The sequence below is a fragment of the Gigantopelta aegis genome, chromosome 10 (genome assembly GCF_016097555.1).
Source record: "Gigantopelta aegis isolate Gae_Host chromosome 10, Gae_host_genome, whole genome shotgun sequence".
Classification (NCBI taxonomy): domain Eukaryota; kingdom Metazoa; phylum Mollusca; class Gastropoda; order Neomphalida; family Peltospiridae; genus Gigantopelta; species Gigantopelta aegis.
In genome coordinates this window covers 22,577,389-22,599,986 of record NC_054708.1, presented here as the reverse complement: position 1 = coordinate 22,599,986, position 22,598 = coordinate 22,577,389, and the positions used below count along the sequence as shown (strand labels likewise).

Sequence of the window (22,598 nt, the reverse complement as noted above, 5' to 3'; positions counted from 1 at the left end):
CATGCTGATACACTTCCAACGTTTGTGCATACCTTCAAAACGCACACGTCAACAACACACGTACATATTTGTGAAACACGTGAACTCGTACAATACCCCCCCCCCAAAAAAAAAAAAATACCCCCCCCCCAAAAAAAAACCCCCAACCCCCCCAAAAAAAAAAATACCCCAAAAACAACAACTACCCCCCAAAAAATCAAAAAAAAAAAAAAGAAAAAAAAAAAAAGAAGACAAAAACAAAACAAAAACAAACAAGAGAGAGATAGAAAGCGAGAACAAAGAAAAAGAAATTGAGAGATAGAGGCAGTCAAAGAGATGGATAGAAATATAAAGACGGAGACAGACGGATACAGAATGAGAGAGAGAGAGAGGGAGAGAGAGAGAGAGAGAGAGAGAGAGAGAGAGAGAGAGAGAGAGAGAGAGAGAGAGGGAGGGGGAGAGAGAGGGGGGAGAGGGGGGTGTGGGGGAGGAGAGAAAATTACGAACATAAATATTTTTTCATCTTTTAGATTATAAAATGTTGTGTTATGAAATGCCATACCAATCCGTAATTGCTTATGTATAATGTATGCTCAGAAGTCTATTTCACATGATGTGACAAAATAACTATTTCAAGCAACATATCGTCCTCCGATGGGAGTCCCTAATGCATTTTTAATAGAAAATAACTGGAAATCAATTTTGAGTCAGTGGATAGAAAATTACACTTTTTATGGCCTGTCACGTTAAAATCAAATTATCTTAAACGAAAACTTCATACTTTTTCTTCTTATTACCGCTTCTTGGAATTTCCAGTCGCTGAGTATACTGAGCAACACAAATTCAACAACAGCTAAAGGAAATGGAACTAAAACACGGGAACGTTTGTGTTATGATACCCTTCACAACATCAGTGGCCATCACATGGATGGATGGATGGATGATTTAATTAATAAATGAGCAAACGCATGAATGAGCGAACGGACAGAAGGACGAAAAAATTAATTAATGTTTAGTTTCAAGCACAAACTGAAACATCTACGGCCGAATTTGCACTGCATGTTTATGTCTTACACGCGTGTAACTATATACATGTGTAGGGGAGACCGGGTCTAGTTGTTACAATTTTTACATTTAGTGCCATAGTACATAAAGTATAATAATTCCAGAAACCAAATTTTGAGGATAAGTAGAAAAATATCTCTATTTATTAAAACAATCATGAAAAACCTTCAACATATTAACATTAATTAGTGATTGATTCATTAATGAGGTGGTGTCAACTGTATCAAATTGCCCCATGTACGGGGTAAGTTTTTACCCTGCATCATAAATGGTGGGGCAAATTGTTACAACTATAAAACACAATATAATTAATGAAATCATCCTTTTATTTCACTTTTCATAAAATAATATGAAATAAATGAGTCTCCTGAACGAGGTAAACATAACTTATCTGTAAACTAACAGTGAAACCTCCCTGTAACAACTAGCACCGACACAGACTTTTTTAGTATATGCAAGTGTACGGTAAAAAACAAAATGTGGCCACAGTCTTACTTTCTGTACAATCGAAGGCCAATACCAGCACTTCTTATATATCTAAAAATGAATGCATTACATCCATAACTGCTTGAGTTATAAAAGAAATAACATTAGCGACAAAATGTCACTTTTAGGGTAAAAAAAATAGTTTTTTCATCCTACCTCGTCTGCCAAACCAGAATCATTCATAATGGCTACTGGACTGTTGTTGTACTAAAGATACGCTTTACATATTACAGAGTCATTCGCCCTCTATTACTGTAAGATGAAGTTAATGATCTTGTAACAACTTGCCCGTGTAACAACTAGACCCGGTCTCCCCTACATGTACAATGTTTAAGAAAAACAGGTTGTTTAAATTCGAAACCTATTGTTGGGTATCAATCATGCAAACATACATTGTTTTTTCTTTCTCTCTCTCTCTCTCTCTCTCTCTCTCTCTCTCTCTCTCTCTCTCTCTCTCTCTCTCTCTCTCTCTCTCTCTCTCTCTCTCTCTCTTTATTTCTTCCTATTTTGTTTTCCATTTTCCTTTTTTCTTTTGCGGCATGTTGTTTACCGAAATAACTTTTATCCGGGTGTAAGCTGTACCAGTTCAAGTAATCAGCTAAATAGGCAACAGCAGCTTAAAAGCTCACACGTCACAATAGGAATAGTCTCTACAAATATCTAGATTTTATATATTAATTAGTTTACAGTAATGCGTTCTATCTTGTACATACACAAATGTAATGATTTCCGATTTTATAGTTCTGTCTTCTAAATTTTCATGTTTCTCTAGTAAGAGTTAGTCTTATTCAACTTACTGTACTAGCACAACAACAATGCTATACAACATGAGTCATCTCCTCCGCTGCAAAATTGACTTCCCTTGCCGGATGTATATTTCAGTCATTCATTTCCTAAATTTCACAGATTGCATTTCAAAACCATGTGTGTATTTTTAGAACTGGACCTAACGCTGACCCAAACAAAATAATAATTTAGTACAATTTTCGAATAAATTTGTCCATACTTACTTTATATCTATTTCTGTTGGGTTTTTAATATCTTGTATATGTTTATAGTTACATTTTTTATTTTGAAATATTTCTTTTTCTTGACAGTTCTCCAACTTCTGACTTAGCAGCTCGACGTGGAGTATTCAGCCGAAGACATTACGGATCAGTGGAATTGGTAAATATAGATTGACTTTCAAACATGGCGTGTCCACAATGGTATTAATGGTTAAAGGCATACTGTCCCAGATTTAAGAACCTTATTTCTCTAAAAATGGATAATAAATGAAAATGACATTAATATTTGGAAACCAAGTCTAGCTATCACATCGCCTTAACTGAACCACGATGGAGTGAAATCCATGTCAACCCCGTTGACAATATTAGTTTTTGAATGATAGACCATTGCCATAATTCAATTACTTTTACGAAATATCATTAATAAGTGGAGTATTATGGCTACGTAGATTGTTGAATAAAGTATATTTAGGGACAAATCAAATTTAAATATATATTAGGTAATACTTTGTTAGGCTATTTAAAGGTTAATGGTCTGTGACAATATGCCTTTAAGCTGGTGGTGATTAATGACAGAGAAGTCAATAGTTGGGCACTCATTAACCACTATGCACTTTCAATAATATAATTTCATTTTAACACGATATTCAAGCCTGTATCCAATTAATGTTCAAGCACGCTTTCTTGAAAACAAACTCGGCTGTCTGTCCTTGTCGATAAGGGTTTAACGATTAGTGATTTACACCTCTGCCATTGAGCCGCTTAAACTAATTGTGAGTGGGAGCTGGTGCCAGGTTGGGAAATCAGTATCCACAGTAATCAGGCCTATAGGAACGGAGAGTTGGGTGGCTATACCTTCCTACTCCCCCCCCCCCCCCCCTCCCCACTTGATGATAACAATGTACGGTTTTTTTTTTTTTTTTTTTTTTTTTTTTTTTTTTTTTTTGTTGGTTTTTTGAGTCCAAAACCAACAGACAACAGGTTGATGCCGTCGTCTACGAGCCACTGCTTCTGCTGCTGCGTCGTGGAGACGTCGTCAGTCTTGCTGTCGATGAGCACGGGTTTTATTGTCCTACTCTATATAAAGATACAAATGTGATTTGTGTGCCCCATTATATCTGAAATGAGCAGCTTAACCCCCAATGTTTTTTTTAAAAATTCACTTTAAGGGTGAGGGGTGGTAGTATTAATATCCGCAAGGTGTATGTGTCGATTGATACACTGCAGGTAGAAGTTTTAACTTCATGTGTTACTATTGTCGTCTATGGGATTGGATTTGGTAGTATACACCTTTTAAGGTTGCTGAGTTCTGAAAGATGTCGCCACTTTTCAGAAGTTGTGCGTCAGTACCGAAAAACGAGGCGTACAGAGTACAGAGCCGTCAGACAAACATAATTCGTCTAACTAGGTTGTAACAATCGAATTTGTTAGTCTAGTTAACAGTGTTACACCAAACATACATTTACGTCTTCTGTCCACTTGGCATTTCCCCAAACGCCCCGTGTCCTACTTAACGAAAAGTTGTTATTTCGTGAAATGTCTAAAATAGGCATATATGTTAACAGATGTTAATAGAAAGTCATTTGGAACAAATCGTTAACGTTTGTTTTGTTTCACGACACCACTAGAGCACATTGATTTATTTATCATCGGCTGTTGAATGTCAAACATTTGGTATTTATTACATATAGTCCAAGAGAGGAAACCCGCTATATTATTTTCCATTAATAGCAAGGGATCTTTTATATGCACTATCCCACAGACAGGATAGCACATATCACGGCCTTTGAAATACCAGTCGTGGCGCACTGGCTGGAACGAGAAAGAGCCTAGTCGGGCATCGATCCTAAACCGACCGCGCATCAGGCGAGCACTTTATCGCTGGGCTACGTACAACCCCGTAGGACAAATAGATAATACTAAAATAATTTTTAAAATCAACCCACAAAAACCTAGAAATAAAAACAAAACAAAAACATATAAACGAAACAAACAAAAGAAAACAAGTCCCCACCTTGCTTGTAAAATATTAATGTTTACCTGTATACGCAGGCCCGTACGCAGAAATTTATGGGGGGGGGGGGGGGGGGGGGGGGGTCGTAATCGACGGCCAAATGGGCCGGAGTTTCTAGTGAGTCCGGGGGCATAGATTTTAAAATCTAGAATGTAGGAAATACATTTTCCTGCATTCTGGGAAGTAAATTTGAAATTATTTCACATCGTCGGACTATTTTTTTTTTTTTTACACATCCACGGACGGACCTCGGCAGACTATGGGGGGGGGGGGGGGGTGGGGGGGCGCACCCCCCCCCCTGCGTACGGGCCTGATACGATAGGCATATTACAGACCGAAATCTCGCGATTGCTCGCTAAAACTCTACAGTGCCGTCTCTCCTGAACACGCATTGTGACGTCATAAACGTTTTTACGTGACGTTTCCTTAGCTACTAGTAGTTAATCGTCGAGAATAGTACCGCAAGGGAGATTAACTGAAAATTATACTATTACCTGTTTTCTTTTGGTATTCGGTTGAATCAATGTACGTTAAGTACTAAACTGCGACTAAAATGCTGCTTAATTCCAGTATGTTACATATAACACGGAGTAAACCGAAAGTTTATTATCATATACTTGTAACCACTGATTGGCACAGCTGTTATCTTCACAAGTTATTTAGTTATCTAGATATAGATATTAAAACAAATACCTGTGGACAGAAAATAAAATTTCAAGATTTGGTTTTTCATTTTAACCACCACCCCCCCCCCCCCCCCCCCCCCCCCACCCCCCACCCCCACCCCCATCGCCCGATTTTAACTTCTTTTCATAAAATAAGGAGTACCTGTATGGTAGCAGCGGGTTTTGTCAATCGTTTTTTCACGACAAAGTGTCGAAATCACAATGTCACGTAGTTTAAAATTTGCAGAGATGTTCTGCAACATTCCATTAGAAAGCTGTTTAAGCACGCCTGTCGTGGACACAACTTCTGACTTCGCCAGAAAGTTCTGTCATGTTGCAATAAGATGACATTTATTTTAAACACGTGCCCATTCGCCCGTGATGTACGATGGAAAACACGGGAACTCTATATAACGTTTATTATTCGCAAATATGTGACAAGGCTAAAAGAAATAAACAGTGCAGACCCCTTTATTTCGAGTGTCTGTTTAACGATTAAATGACACCCAAACAGTGGCCATGTGATCCTCAATTTATCCGGTGTCTAAGTTACATTAGACTCGAGAGACCGATAAAGGACAAAAACTGATTCCCAATATACTCGTTTACACATTCAGTGTGTCTGTAATACCACACTCCTAAAGAGTTGCTGTCCAAAACATCACTCGGGGAAATACACTGGCGTAGGAAGCGCGGGGGGGGGGGGGGGGGGGTGTCGGGGGGGGGGGGGGCATTTATCAAAATATGGAATCCAAGTAAGTGGGCAGTGAACATGGTCCCTTGCCACCTAAGTATTCATGAATACCGCCACGTGTTCTGAGTGAGGTTCAATGACGTGTTGGCAAGAGGTTTGTTGTTTTATTTCATAGTATATTAATTTTGATCTGTGTATGTATGTAAATAAAAAAATATATATACTGTCTGAAAATGTGATCAAAAATTAAAATAAAATATTCAAAAAAAATGTCCAGAATGTTATATATACACAGGCCGTTCCACAACGGTAATCAGCGGATTATAGGCTCTACATAATAATTTGAATAATCGTGGCAAGATGGTTTACATCATATTACCCTCTGTGACAGCTCTTATCATTTGTGGTAACAGATCATTTATAATCGGTAAAGTGAAATAGTGAAACAAGTACCTGGCATTTGAGTGGATATTAAAAAAAAAAACCCAGTTCTTTCTCAGGGGCGTACATTGAGTGTGGTGATCAGGAGGGGTTCGATTGAACGATTCCTCTTAAGCTAAAATATATATATATTTTTAACGATGGAATATTTGGCTTTTATATTGGTGTCCAGGGAAAATGTAGACAAAAAAAACATCTGTTAGTTTCATATTCGATCACTCCTCACAGGTACTTACCAGGCCACCCCCACCCCTGCTCTTTACCGGAACCTCCTATTTCGGGAACAGCCCACATTGTGCAAAACATTTGATTAAATGGAATCTGAACGGGTTACAGGAAAACGTCTGTAAACTGTACACACTCTTCTTTCATGAAATACAATTTTGTCGGTGTTTAAGTGAAAACTGAGTCGGATTACGATTCATTGCAATCTGTCAAAATATTATGAGCATACAAATCCCCAGACACATAGATAACGGGAAAGGAGACGGGGGAAATTGAGGTCGGGCATGTCCCTTTTTTTCCTAATCTATATTAATAAAATTCAAAGTTAAAGAAACCAGCAACAATTTTTTTCCCATTAACAGCAGGGGATATAATGAATAGAGATTAATTTTTGTTTCGCCCTTCACTTGAATCCATGCCCCCTCATAAAGGATTGTGACGCACCCACTCCAACTATCGATCCTACAAGCCACCCCCCCCCCCCCCCCCACACACACACACACACTCCCATATCTATGGCCTAGAAAAAAAAGAGAAGAGTTTTCGGGAATATGCAGAAAATGTATTTGTTTTTACTTACTACATGTTTACTCCTTTCACCTAATTTTCAAAAATCGGCCGTGGGGGAATAATAATTCGTTTTAAAAAAAAGATTAAGGTCGGCCGTTTTTTTGTTTTTTTTTAGGTTGGGAAACATTTCTTTTCTTTCTTTTTTTACGGCTAAACCAAACCTTCATCCCATTCTCCGTGAAACATTTTCTTGAATAACTTATTGATCATGGCAGTAGAAGTTTTATATGGAAACGGAGAGAAGACGCTATTGAAACACATTGCCCCTCCCCGTCTCTGCCAAAGCCTCCTCCCACCTCATTGACGAAGTGATTTCTTGAGCACCTCTTATCACGCATGACGGTCGACTTATGTCTCTGTTCAGATGAAGACTATTGGGTGACGTTTCGTTATCAGTGAATGCCAGTAACGAGACGTACTTCCGTTATTGGAGCACGCGGAGCAACGCCATCTGTCTCACCCGGAAGTGTGTCCGGTGTCACTTTGATTTTCCATACACGACTTGCAGCCAGCGTACACTCTTACGATTAGATAACGATCGTTCAGATGTGTCAAGATTCGCAAACACGCATCCATATGAAAACGGGACGCAGACAAATTAATACGATGAGAACCGGCTTCGGTGGTGTCGTGGTTAAGCGTTGAACATAAGGCTGACAGGTACAGTGTTCACAGCCCGGCACCGACTCACCCAGAGCGAGTTCTAACAGCTCAGTGAGTAGGAGTAAGACCACTACACCCTCTTCTCTCTCACTAACCACTAACAACTAATGCACTGCCCTAGACAGACAGCCCAGATAGCTGAGGTGTGTGCCCACGACAGCGTGCTTGAACCTGAATTGGATATGAGCACGAAAATTAGTTGAAATGTAATGAAATAGATGATAACTTTCGTCCGACATCTTAAGACATGGTCAGTGCTCGGTCTTATACGGTTGTTCACCGTTGAGAAACCGCCCACGCATCCCCAGGCCCGATTGCAGTGCCCTTTTCATTGACGTTTTTCTTCTTCCTTTAAAATTTTATTTTTATATATATCAACATTATGCAGCACTATATTGCCTTAAAAACGCGTCTTTGATCATCTCTATTTGAAACATTTCCTGGGAACATGCACCGGAACACCCCTATAGATCTCGCTCTCTTCAATGGGAGATCGGCTCATTTGACTTCGACAAACTCAGATTGCCTTTTTGTTTTAGAATTTTGTCACCAAACCTCCCCCTTGCAAAATTCTGGATCCGCCCTCAGTATATTATTGTACATGGGATAGAGATGTATGATTCCCGAACGAGGAGACACCAATGGGTATGAGGGGAAGGTAACAGAATGCACTGGAGAATTCATTTAGGCGTACCTAGCGTGTGCAAGCCTTATATCTTGTGGAATGTCAAAAAGACTTTGAGAAAAATAAACAAAACAACGTAAAAATCCGCAACAATAAACAACAATAAAAAAAAAAAAAAAAAAAAACAACAATAAAAAAACCAACAAAAAACAACAAACAACAATAAAAAAACAACAAACAAAAAACAAAAACACCTAACAAGTAATTCAATTAAATCTACAAAGACGCATGATTTCATTGGTTCGCCACCTTATTCTTACGTTGGTCAGTTTTGGGTTGAGGGGGCAATTGTCTCCCCCACCAACAGAACAGCTCCATGCCATACAACGGCGCCAATGAACCAAATTCAATAGATCTGTCCATAACGGAGGATCGACCCTATTACTTATTACACAGCAAGCGAGCTATTATTTGTCGACGATCTGCATCACACACACACACACACACACACACATGAGCCACACACAAAGACAGATGGGGAAGTGGTCACTTGTTGTGGTAGCACTAAGTGGAGAAATGACTGATGTCTTGTAGGGCAATTTTCGCCGAGCTCCCGAAATTCGGGAGGGAATTACGCAGGAAGGAATCTGGTAGGAACTAATGAATCGCATTTCGTATCATTCAAATCCTATGCCACATATTATCACCGGACATTGGAACTCGAGTTGTACGTAATTCGTTCGGCAATAGCCGGCAGCCTAGCTGTGTACGCGTGCCTCGGTGCTCCGCAGAGAAATCAGATAAGAGTTTTAACCGCGGCAGACAGTGACAGATCCATTGTAACAGTAGTCGTGAGTGGGCCAAGAGTGTTCAGCTTTTGCTGCGTTCATTAGTAACAGTCGTTTTTGCTGCGATCACTCGCAGGAAGTATTGTTCTTCATCGTGGTACAGAGGTGGCAAAATTCAGGGGATGAGGCACCCACAACTTTTTCTTCTGTTACTGTGCCAAGTGCAGATTGGCTGCGTTCTGTACAGAGGGTTTGTCACGATCATTCGCTGGAAGTGTTGTTCCTCACCGTTATTAAAGAATGGCAACATTCAAAGACCACGGCGCCCTGAATTTACCCTCCTGTTACTGTGTTCAGATGGTGGGAAATGCTACATTTTAACACCTTATTTTTTTTTTTCGTGGGACCATGCCCTCCACCCCCGACTCCCAATTAGGTTTGGGCTCTCAAATACAAAAATATTCATCCCCTAGACCATCGAACTTGACAGTACATGACATTTTCATCGTCAATAGTGTCTCTTAAAAGTTTTAACATGAGTTCAGAAAAAGGCTAGACTGGTTTTGTTTTTTTTGCGCTTGGTGGTAGAGGACTGTGATATGATAGAAGACGATGATACCAGTCCAATTATTCGCAGCGCTCGGCCTCCAGCACATGCCACCCGATATCACGTTTATTCTCTTCTTTCTCTGTGACACTGAAAGATCCGGAAAAAAAGAATCCCATTAGATATTTTCCGTTTTCATGTGGCCACTGACAGCACAGCTGGTAAAACATATTCCGCCAAGTCTCCGGTGATCTACGAAACTTACCGGATGAATTATGTTTTAATGACTTCTGGCTAGGATTATAAAAATACAATGGAGAAACATTATATCTGAACCTTTATTACATGCCCATTAGGTCTTACTGTGTAAATACAGTGCCGAATAAAACCATCAAATACACGTTTCCGTATTCAACTCCTATCAGCCGCCGGAATTACGTTTCCGGACACAACGCTGCTATTTATAGCACATAGTTACGTGGAATGCTCTTAACGGATGATGTCTCGGTGGTATCGTGGTTAAGCCATCGGACATAAGGCTGGTAGGTACTGGGTTCGCAGCCTGGTAACGACTAGTAAGCGAGGAAGTCGCTGTTAATGGTTAGTGAGATAGAGAAGTCGCTGTTAATGGTTAGTGGGACAGAAGTCGCTGTTAATGGTTAGTGAGATAGAGATATCGCTGTTAATGGTTAGTGAGAGCGAGGTCGCTGTTAATGGTTAGTGAGATTTTTAAAAATGCTGTTAATTGTTAGTGAGATAGAGAAGTCGCTGTTAATGGTTAGTGAGACAGAGACATTGACTGTTTATGTCAAAAAGAATTCTTGGATATGAAGTGGCTTTGTCTCGTGTCAGATCTGAAGCATGTTCTGGAGAGGAAGCGATCGCGATCGTTCGATAGACTGTTTTTTGCGCCCAATGTTAGATCAATGTGATATATGATAGAGAGCGATAGTACCAGTGAAATAGTTGGCGAGCTCTCGGCCTCTTGAACAAACCAGTTAACGGACCTGTAACACGGAGCGGGCAATAGGCTTGGGTTTCAATAAGATTAGGTTTCAATCAGATCGTAAAGCTAACCTACTTATCCTGGTCGAATGCGGGGGCGACATAATATATAACTCAATGTTACAGTGGATCGTAGAATCAATAGATTTCGATGGACGCAGTTTTTTCTTTTCTTTTCTTCAGTTCAACGCATTGCACCATGACATTGAAAATTAAAAGCAGTAGGATCCAATGTCCTCTGTGAGAAACTGTACATAAAAGATCTCTTTCTGCCTTTCTGTAAGAGTAGCCTATGTAGCGGCATGTGATTATTTCTCTCGCTCGCTGTAGTTTTGTATGCATGTGTGGCTCTCTCTGTCTCTCTCTGTCTCTCTCTCTCTCTCTCTCTCTCTCTCTCTCTGTCTGTTTGTGTGTGTGTGTGTGTGTGTGTTTGTGTGTGTGTGTGTGTGTGCGTGTGTCAAAACCACAATGCCAGTTTAAACTGATATTCCCTTTCCTATGATCGAAGCGGCTCGATATAGGTTTCTTCTGTGCGTCATTATGACATCATTACCACTTCGGATACGCCATGGATTAAACGCCTTCAATTTATCTATCTGATCTTTGGAAGGGAAATTAGCCATTTTAAAGCGATCAATTTCCCCTGACGTGGCCCATATGTACCGCAAATAATCGGTTACAGCGCTGCAATACGGAATCATCTGCGTTTGGCTGGCTGCCTTTATGTTTGTCTTTACGGTTTTGTGATAAGCGCGTGACAGGACACCGGTGGTACAATTATACTGCGTGAAATAAGTGATGGAAATTTAATAAAAACCCATAGAGCCAGGGTGTAACCGACCTCATTGGTGTAGTGGTGAAGCAGTCGGACATAAGGTTGGTAGATACTGGTTCGCATCCCAGAGCGAGTTAAACGACTTGATGGGATTAAGGCCACTATACCGACTTCCTCTCTAACTACTAACAACAACTAAACACTGACCCACTGTCCTGGTCAGACAACCCAGATAGCTGAAGGTGTGTGCCCAGGACAGCGTGCTGCAACCGTAGATGGATATATGTACGAAAGTAAGAATAAACAAACAAAAACAAACTAGGATGTAGCTCAGTGGCAGAGCGTCCGCTTGAGATACGACGGGTTGTTGGATCTACCTTCGTTGGTGGACCAATGTAGATGATTGTCCTTCCTACCAGTGTTCCACGACTGGTATACGAAAGTCCATGATAATTGCAGTTCTCTGTGTGGAGAAGTAGATGTATTAACTGTAAAGATCGGTGTAATTCGCTGAGAGTAGGCTGTGCGGGGGCAGAGTCGTCCCACTACTTACAATTTAACTTCATTCTAGTTAGTTAGGTAGCTTATATTGTTGTCATGAAGAGCGTGCTGGAACCTAGGATAGTCATTAACAAACAGAGAAGTTACATGATCAACCTACTATAGCTAAAAATTAATAGACCGGAGTTTTTCACGAACAGAATATGTTATGTTTATTTATTTATTTATACTTATATATATATCTATGTATGTATGTATACTACTCAAAAGAATTTAAGGGTCAAACATTTATAACCAAATAAGTTTCAGAGTGTATTAGATTGATGATGTAAACTACACCAATTTTTTTATTTATTGTTCCATATTTACAAAAAACCCCACAAATAAACGTCACTGTATACAAGAAAGTCACATGACATGCTGTCAAAGTTGAAGGTTGTCAAACATGGATTTTACACATTAGAACATTCGTTTAATAGTGTGAATCCACCCCTGGCGCGAACAAACTCGACACATCGTTGCCTCATGCTGTTGATCAGACGTCTGAAGAACTCTTGGGGAATGGCCTGCCACTCTGCCATAAGAAGTTGACCCAGATCATGAAGGTTGGCCGGAGGGGCATGGCTATCCCGAACTCTCCTGCCTAATTCATCCCAGGCGTGCTCTATTCGGGCCAAGTCAGGCGAATATGCTGGCCAATCCATCCTGGCGATACCTTGTTGTCTGAGAAAGTCCGTTACCACCCTAGCGCGGTGGGGTCTGGCATTGTCATCCTGCAGAACTGGCCCGCCGCCAATCTGCTGAAGGCCTGGGAGAACCAACGGCCGGATAATCTCATTCAGATAGCGGATTCCATTCAGATTGCCATCCACCACATAGAGGGGGTCCTGTGGTGGATAGAGATGCCGCCCCACACCATGACGCTGCCACCACCGAACCGGTGACGTTGTCTAACGTTAACGTCAGCGAAGCGCTCCCCAGGACGTCTGTAGACACGAACCCGACCGTCGTTGAACTGGAGACTAAACCTGGACTCATCAGTGAACATCACTCGACCCCACTGAACACGTTGCCACCGCAGATGAAGCGTGCACCAGTGACGTCTGGCTGTTCTGTGACGTGGTAGGAGTGGTGGTCGAACAGCCTGGCGACGGCAGCGTAGATTATTGGCTCTCAGACGATTGCGTATGGTTTGATCAGACACTCGAGTTCCAGTCGCAGTCCGCAGATTGTCACGTAATCGGCGTGCAGTGGTTGTGCGTTGACGTAGAGCCATATTGGTGATGTAGCGGTTTCTCTATTTGTAGTGCTTCGGGGTCTTCCCTAACGTGGACGATTTCGAACAGAATTCGTTGCTTGGTACCGTTGCCACAGTCGGCCAACGACACTCTGACTGACACCAAGTCTCAGAGCAACATTTCTTTGCGTATTGCCATCCTGAAGCCAAGCAATAGCCCTTCCTCGATCTTCGATAGTCAGCTGAAGTCGTACCATTGTCGAATTTGGAGTGTGCACCGTACACGAACGCAAGCTCCAATTATACGGAAATTCAGCATTGGGAACATGGAATACACGTGCAAAGCGTGCAAATGAAGCGCTTTGTGAAAAAGCAAGTTATGGGCACTTAGCAGACCTTTCGCTTTCGCCCTAATTTACATGCAAATGTAAGCATGTTTTTTCGCCATTAGAACTAGTCGACAATGTCGATGACAGTGGATTTTAATTCATTTATGGGTTGCTTAGACCCACTTTCGTCAAAATGGAACAATACCATGCGTGACATTATGGTCTAGCTAATATAATTGACATTCAGAAAATAATGTCGAAAATATCGTCTGACCCTTAAATTCTTTTGAGTAGTATATGTATGTATGTATGTATGTATGTATATATGTGTGTGTGTGTGTATATATATATATATATATATATATATATATATATATATATATATATATATATATATATATATTGCTTGGTTTCGTTGGATGGTTGCTTTATTTTTGTTTTGTTCTCATTTCATCACATCTCTCTCTCTCTCTCTCTCTCTCTCTCTCTCTCTCTCTCTCTCTCTCTCTCTCTCTCTCTCTCTCTCTCTCTCAATAAAGAATACATTCGGACTCTTATGCTATTTTTTGAATATAAATACACCCTTCTATATATAACTTTCAAATGACCCTCTTTACATCTGCCATTCACCAGTAATATTTGACACAAGAGAAACTTATTGATTGATTTATTTTCGTATGTTAAATAAAAGTTAAAATAACATTAGCAGGAGATCATGAAAGTGTGTATTTTAGGTTGTTAAATAAAGGGGTGTTACTCGCTTGGCGGTAGCTGTTTTTAATGTAACATTAGCTGGCGAAACCGCGTATCCGGCTGTTTCTTTCTTCTTAATAATGTCTCAGTAATCTAGGCGACTGTTGGTGTGCCATTTCATCCCGCTTTTATCTATTCTTGACAAAAACATTGGAACGTGACTGTCCGAAAACTGGTCCAGACGGAATATTAATTAAATATAGTTCAAATTTAGTTTTGTTATGTTGGTTTCTTCATTGTTTACTCATTAATTTACGTACTTTTTTTTCGTGCTTGCGTACTTATTGATTTACGTATTTACTAAACGTATTTACGTATCTGCTAAGTTACTTCCATAATTTCTAATGTACATTCTTAAGTACATACGTACTAACTTACTTAATTACTTATTTATTAATGTTCTTGCTTTTGTTTGTTCTATTGTTTTGTTGTTTTGTTGTTCTGTTTTGGATTTGGCTCCTTTTGTTCTTCATAGTTGGATACGCAATAGTATTTTTTATGCTGGGGTGTCGTTAAACTTCCATCCATTCATTCATTCATTCATTCACTCATTCATTCATTCATTCATTCTTTTTTTCTTTCTTCTTCTTTTTTTCTAATATTATTTTTGTTTTGTTTTTGGATTTGTTTTCTTGTCATAGGGGTCTCAGATGTTTATTGTAACAGACAACAAATCATAGCAATTCCAATCTCTCTTACTTTTGTTTTCTTGTTTTCCTACGCAGAGTCACAAACTAACAAAAACACGCATTACACATATTAATTCCCCTCCAAAATCGGATCATCTCCGTACGCTATACCACGACTCGGAAAACGGACTCACCATGAATTACAGATACAGGACTGTTCAATATTAGCTGATCCGTACGGGATTATTTAGATACCAGTATTAATGGGGAATCGTGTGGTGGCGGCTATTGCTTTATTGCGACGTCCTTAACACGTCACGTTTCGTTCACGTCGAGTTGTAAAAGCGTGATGCCGGTTTGATCCCTGGATCCGACTGATGTTTATCCAGCGTCGCGAACACAAACATCATAATAACCAAGAAAGGGTATTTTGTCACTTCTCGTCATTATTAAGCCAGCGACATATGCTCAGCGGGATAATTAATTTCGATGGCATGTGTTTGGGACACAGTTTGACATTTAACGTGACAGGACTGGAAAAGACAACGCGGACAACAACAAGCGTTGTGAGTATCTGCAGTCGACGTGAGGAGTCGGTAGGGTCGAGTTCAACCAACTCGATGTTCAATGACATGAGCGATGCTAACGTTCGCAAGTTATTTGACTGGTTCCCTAAGCGTGGTCATTTTGTTTAACGTGAAGCGCATAAACCAGTCTATTGTGTTTTGTGGGTTTTTTGTTGTTGTTGTTGTTGTTGTTTTTGTTTGGGGTTTTTAGACCTTAGACCGAACGTTTGTGGTGGTGGTGGGATTTTTTTGTGGGGTTGTTGTTTGTTGTTGGGTTGGGTTTTTTAGACAGACCAAATGTTCCGCGTTCAACAAAAGTGAGCGATGCTAACATTAGTGAACTTTTCAACTGGTTCCCAACTTGGTCATTTTGATTTGACCTGAAGCTCATAAACCAGTCTAGCGAGCTTTTTTTTTTCTACTAAGTCTTTCTGAACGCAGATAGTCAGTGAAATCATTCGCGAACGTCCCTGCGCGTGCTGTAAACTCACCGTGGTGCAGGGGTGTAACATTCTCTTTGAGAATGGACAATACAGCACACATTGAGTAAAAGTCAGTATCTATCTGTGATATTTGTGTTTTTGCACGGTTCTTTACACTGTGTTTTTGTTTAACTGTTGAATTTTTATTATTGATGTTGATCATCACTTTAGATTTGCATTTACCATAGTTTGACACCCAATAGCCGATGTATTTTTCGTGCTGGGGTGTCGTTAAACATCCATTCATTCATTCATTCATTCGCGAACAACTTTGCTCGCTGAAGCTGAACGCAGACCTGTTAATAGTTATAATTCGTCTGCGTCAAAAGGGAAAAAATGAATTGACATTAACTATATATTTATGAATTTAAAAAAAAAACACAAGGGAAAAAACAAAACAAAAAAACATTATTAAATTTGAAACCAATAACACCTAGCATATCATTTTATGCAATGCATTGTAGATATAAAAAAGACCAAAGTTTCTTAAATTAAGCCTACCATAAAACTATAATTACACATTACATTTTATTTTTGGTTTGAGGTTGTTTACGTGCATTTTAGTATATTTAAAATCAAAATGCTGTGCAAGTAGGCGTGGGTTTAAAGATTATTACTGTACGAAAATACTTTTTTGTTTTTGTATTAATGTTTAGCATTAATCATTATAGAGTTGCATACTAATTCATGATCAATGGATTCCTTTTCACGCAAACTGTAGATAGAATTTCAAAACAGAGCATGACCTTAGAAATTGATACAAAGACAAATGGACTTACGGAAATCAATAATACGATTAGCCTTCGGCTTCTACTGACGATGATGATGATGATGATGATGATGATGATATGTTATTTTGTCCTTATTATCCTACTAAAGTTCAAGTACGTTATCCTGGTCACGCAGTTAGGCTTCTAAAACACTGATGTGTGTTTAATCGCTGTCCTAATACAAACATCAACTCGCTTTTCAGAATTTAATAAACACATCTGCAATACTAATTTACGTCTTAAATCATATAAAAATGGGTTTCCGTTGGTGTTATTTTGACACATCGAATTCTTTATTATCCAAAGCCATCCTGGCTATAGGCGCGTTAAATGTGATCATACTATGCAGGTAGTTATTGTCGCATTCAAAATCCTACCTGAGTTATTGTTATCTTCACAAATCCATGAAAATGGTGATGTAATACATATGCGAGGAAAACAGACCATTACAAAGGACATAATTGTAGTCGGCATTATGTGGCACCATGAAGATGTGTTGCTGGTTTTCAGAGAAATTAGCCAAGATAGCTATGACAGATTTCTTGTCAGGAATTTCATTGTTATTGCTTTTCCGATGGCGTCAACTTAAATGGCGTTTAACCCAACGTTAAATCGTTGTGTTTAGCTTCAGCTGCCACAAACTGTAAGTCCCATGCAAATAAAACTTCGTTTATAGTTGCAGGGATCTAAATTAATGAAAGCATCGACGGCCTTTGTCGTAGCTACGATATGAATTGCCCTAGGCCAGGGAGTTTACCAGTGGCATTTCCGTTTGGGTGGGGGATTTTTTTTTTTGGGGGGGGGGGGGGGGGGGGGGGGGGGGGGGGCATGTGGTTATTTTTTTAGGGTTTTATTTTATTTTTATATTTTTGAGGCTGGATAGACATTATTGCCGTCTGTTGAATGACTTTCGTTTTTTTTTAAATTTTGTGTTTATTTATTGTAAAAGACACTGGTTTAAAATTGCTGTATGTAGGCTCAAAATAATCATAATTATTTTAGCATTTTTGCTGAAGGAAAACATATTTCAGAATTGCCGGAACTAAAAAATTCTTAATGTCGAGACATGTAGTTGTTGCATGTACACACATTTAAAAACTATATAATATATAACATTATTGTTGAAGAAGTAGATTAATTATGAATTTTACACAACCTGGGCTTCTAGGTTATGGTAGCCCCACTCCCATGGTTAGTGATATTTAATGTTGGGCTAGTAAATAACTACTATTGCCATGTCCAACGGCTAGTGAAAAAAATGTCCAATTTTACAGTTAAGTCTATTTTGTAAATATTAATATCCTGCCACCACTCCAACTTAACGTAAATCTATTTTGTAAAGATGAATATTCTGCCCCCACCCCAACCCCCAATGTTAGTGTTATTCATCTCTATCTCACTCTCTAGGTGACATATCTAATTATTACTATTATTTAGTAAAATTGCATAAACTTAAAATAAAGTAGGGCTAGTGAATTTTTAATCGTGACTGGTACTTTTCTTAAATCACTGATCCCATGGTTAGTGGATTTTATAAAGATTCTAGAAGCTCTGCACGAGAAATTATTTGTTTTATAAAACTAATTAAGCATTCAATCAAATTTATCGGGCATTAAATGAAAATCTTTGGATGATGCAGGCATGAGCATCACCAAATCAGGTTATAGAGAGTAGGCGAGACATTTTGTCAGCGGGATTCTTGTTTGTTATTTATGTTGGTTTACTTTCTATAAATGCTTTATGATAAATGTTTTTATAATGTGTTATGGTCTCATAAAACCTTCATTGATTTTGTTTTCTTCAGATATTTTTTCTTTTTTGTTTTGTTCTGAATAATTCCAGTGCATTATACTAATAACGAGGGACAAGATAATGTCGATACCCGACTAAATGTGTTGACGTCCAGTGCAACATAATATAGTACACCTATTGATATTCACATGTTACAGATTACGATCCAAGCTGGATCTATAGCGATGATGTTCACCATTGACTACGGTTGCTTGTGAAACATGAATATCAATCATAATTCCCTGGTCGATTTTCACTGATTTTCTAACTCGGTCATCTGAAAAGAGAACGTTATCATCTTCATTAGAACAACAAAAGGCGAAGTTCACGCCTGTCTATCACAAATAAAACTATATTGAACGAAGCGGGACCAAGAGATTTGTCATTGAGAGAGAGAGACAGTCAGAGAACGAGAGAGAGAGAGAGAGAGAGAGAGAGAGAGAGAGAGAGAGAGAGAGAGAGAGAGAGAGAGAGAGAGAGAGGGGGGGGGGGGGGGGGGGGGGGGGGGGCTGGTGAGGGTGAGAGAGATTGACAGAGAGATTGGCAGACAGACCGAGAGAGAGAATGGGGCGTGTGTGTGTGTGTGTGCGAGAGAGAGGGGAGGGGGGGGGAGGGCTAGTGAGGGTGAGAGAGATTGACAAACAGAGAGAGAGATTGGCAGACAGACAGATAGAGATAAGGGTGTGTGTGTGTGTGCGTGAGAGAGAGAGAGAGAGAGAGAGAGAGAGAGAGAGAGAGAGAGAGAGGGGGGGGGCTGCTGAGGGTGAGAGAGATTGACAAACAGAGAGAGATTGGCAGACAGACAGAGAGAGATAAGGGTGTGTGTGTACGTGAGAGAGAGAGAGAGAGAGAGAGAGAGAGAGAGAGAGAGAGGAGAGAGAGAGAGAGAGAGAGAGAGAGAGAGAGAGGGAGAGAGAGAGACAGGGGGGGGGCTGCTGAGGGTGAGAGAGATTGACAAACAGAGAGAGAGATTGGCAGACAGACAGAGAGAGAATGGTGTGAGTGTGTGTGTGAGAGACAGAGAAACACACACACACACAGAGAGAGAGAGAGAGAGAGAGAGAGAGAGAGAGAGAGAGAGAGAGAGCAATCAATTAATCATTCGCCTCGAGTTCGCTTTACGTTAGTGTGGGGTTGGAGTGGGGAAACATATTGAGACAGACATACAGACAGACAAATTGGTTGAATATAATGAGTATGCAATCTCAGAGGATGCAGAGCAAATAATCAAATGACCAGACGGACATAGCTGTAAATAACCAAAATTGGAATTGTATAACAAAACTGTTTTTTTCGCGGAACACGGAACAGTGATGTATCGGCTGTATGGTGTGGGTCAACAAGAGACAAGGTCACGACGGTCCGTATTGGGAATAGACTAACACGTTCAAACGTCGTACGTTGGTTGTGCTTGTTTACTCTCAGATATTCTCCAGACGGCTGTACACGTCACTGTTATCTAACTAGTAGGGTCATAATTGTATTGTGATCCCGTGACCGTTTAGTCCTCGTCAAAAGGTGATGGAACACAGACAGCATGCAGACAGACAAAAAGAGATTTTATTTCAGTCTCACGTTATACAGACATTAATAATGAAATGTACAATGCAGTACAAAAGCACAAAAGTCATTCCTTATAAGTGGTTTGTATCCATCAATATATTTAGGAAAGAAATACCTGTTTAAGTACTTCGCGTAAATCCAAATCGAAGATGGTCCCTGTCATGGGGATCCTATAATACCCGTAACTGAATAAAACACGATTATCCAAATATCTCTCCTAACTGTATATCATTAGATCTCTCTGTAATGGGCAGTTCAAAACCCGAGTGGCTCGTCTAGGTATGATCAGAGATAAGATCTATATATAAAGTATATGTAATATAGCACGTTTAGTTCACTAAAAGACACAACAAAACACAATACACTTTGGAATCTGTATTAATACTACGCTGACAAATGTACTGCCGCAGTAGTTAATTAACAACAACAAATAATAACAACCCAGAACTGATCACTTAATTAGTTAATCTCTAGGTGTCTAGTTTACACAATATTCTAATCACTTCACCGTGACACAACACCCACACGTGTGATAATTGAGAAATGCTTCCAGGGGAACTTAATTAATAAAGGAATTACAACTCTATTCCTAACTGGTTAATTTTTAATTAACCCTTAACTACTCATTCAGTAACCTTGTAATACAGACTTAATACTGGTACCTATCATAATAAAGACAATAACCTACAGTTTACCTAGGTCCTCTAGGATGACTGGCTAAGCTTTAATAATTTTAGCACGGTGAAGCCTACAATTTACTTAGTCAATTTACCGGAAACACTGTCTAAATAATATGGGTATAATACAGTATTAAAATATTTAAAGTCACATCAATCACATCAAGGTTATACACAGAGCAGAAAAATATATTTACCACGTCCGGACTGAACTTATATATTTCGTTCAGTGGATGACGTCCGTTTCCCCTGCAGCCTTCCTATGTTTCTCCCTGATATCTCTAAAACCCTAGCTATTTATTATTAAAACCGAATATTGCCTGGGGGCACATCGCGGTAACCCCCCTATCATGTGAGTTTTCCACAGCGACCCAGACGACATATGTTTCTTAGATGGTCAGACATACTGTCGCCAGTTTGCCAGAAATCCCCCGGTCATAAACCGTTCTACCGGAGTTATTACGTAACTACTGGCCACATGGCCTCCGTACCTGGTCTGGGTGTGTATTGTGAACAGCTCGACCACCGTCGCGCGGAGGTATTACGTAACAAAGTGCCCACCCGGGCTTAAGTGCATATTGGGAACTGCACACGGCCCTCTAAAACAATTAATATCGCCACAGGCGAAAAGAAATAAGAGCATGTTCCGTCACAGTCCCCATTGCATGGAGTGACCTGTAAAAATTGCAATAACCTGTAATGACAAAAACATGTTTTAAAGTCTTCTGTTTTTTTGAGGGGGTGGGGGATACATGGAAATTACTTTTACCTAAATATATTAATGAATAAAAATTATTCATTAAACTTTAAAACAAAATAATATGGATACGGGACTACTATATATGACCCTACATCGTCGACTGAAAACGCAATTGCCGCTACCAGGAATAAATAGTACCATTTGATTTCGTAAACATAATTGTAGTATGTTGTGATAGACCACATAGGCGGATCCAAAAGACGGACTAGGGGATCCATTCGCCCTAAACATATCCATGTGTCCTTTGTTCTACTCTTTATTTTTGTTTCCTATTGTGACGCCCTTTTGACGAGTTGGCTCATATGCCCTTTTTCCTTTAGTCTCCACGCAAAATATTTCTGGATTAGCCCCTTGTCCATGTGCATGTGTATTGCGATACGTATTGTATATTGTGAAAATCCAGGAAAACCATTGATTGTAATTTAAAAAATATTCATTAAGATTAATATATTAATCATTGCTGTAGTCACTTGCATTGCCATGATGAAAATTTACTGAATGCTTACAAAGCAGGCACAAAGTCAGATTGATTTATATATTAAAGGGACATTCCTGAGTTTACTGCAACTTTTAAGATGTTATCGACTAACAGAGACTTTTTGACAAGTGTAATTACATATTAAACATATTTTTCTGCATAAAATATTAGTGGCTGTATATTAAACGTGTTTCTGATCGTTTTAATATTTGTACTAAGTTAAATTTAATTTTATTTCCTAAAAAAGATTTTTTCGTACGTACGAAATTATTTGAAGACAAAATCCAGTTTGGGCTTCTTACAAATATTAAGACGACCAGAAACACGTTGAATATACAGACAGTGATATTCTAAACAAGAAAATATATTTAATATGTAAGTTGAATCGTAGAATTATTTTATTAGTCGGAAACGTCTTACAATGCAGCAAACTCGGGAGTGTCCCTTTAATGAAGCTATGTAACTCTGCTTGTGGCTCAAAGATACGCATACCAGAACCAAAACATTTTATTA

General features: G+C 39.4%; 1 protein-coding gene across 4 annotated transcripts in view; it reads left to right on the top strand.

Annotated features, from left to right (window-relative positions):
- Positions 1-22,598, top strand: part of LOC121384740 (GTPase-activating Rap/Ran-GAP domain-like protein 3) — a 178,554-nt gene that overhangs the window by 97,092 nt on the left and 58,864 nt on the right. For all 4 annotated transcript variants that reach the window (XM_041515273.1, XM_041515274.1, XM_041515272.1 and 1 more), the window contains exon 2: positions 2,628-2,697. In XM_041515273.1, the coding sequence (XP_041371207.1) occupies positions 2,628-2,697 (70 nt within the window). The remainder of the gene's footprint in view (positions 1-2,627; positions 2,698-22,598) is intronic.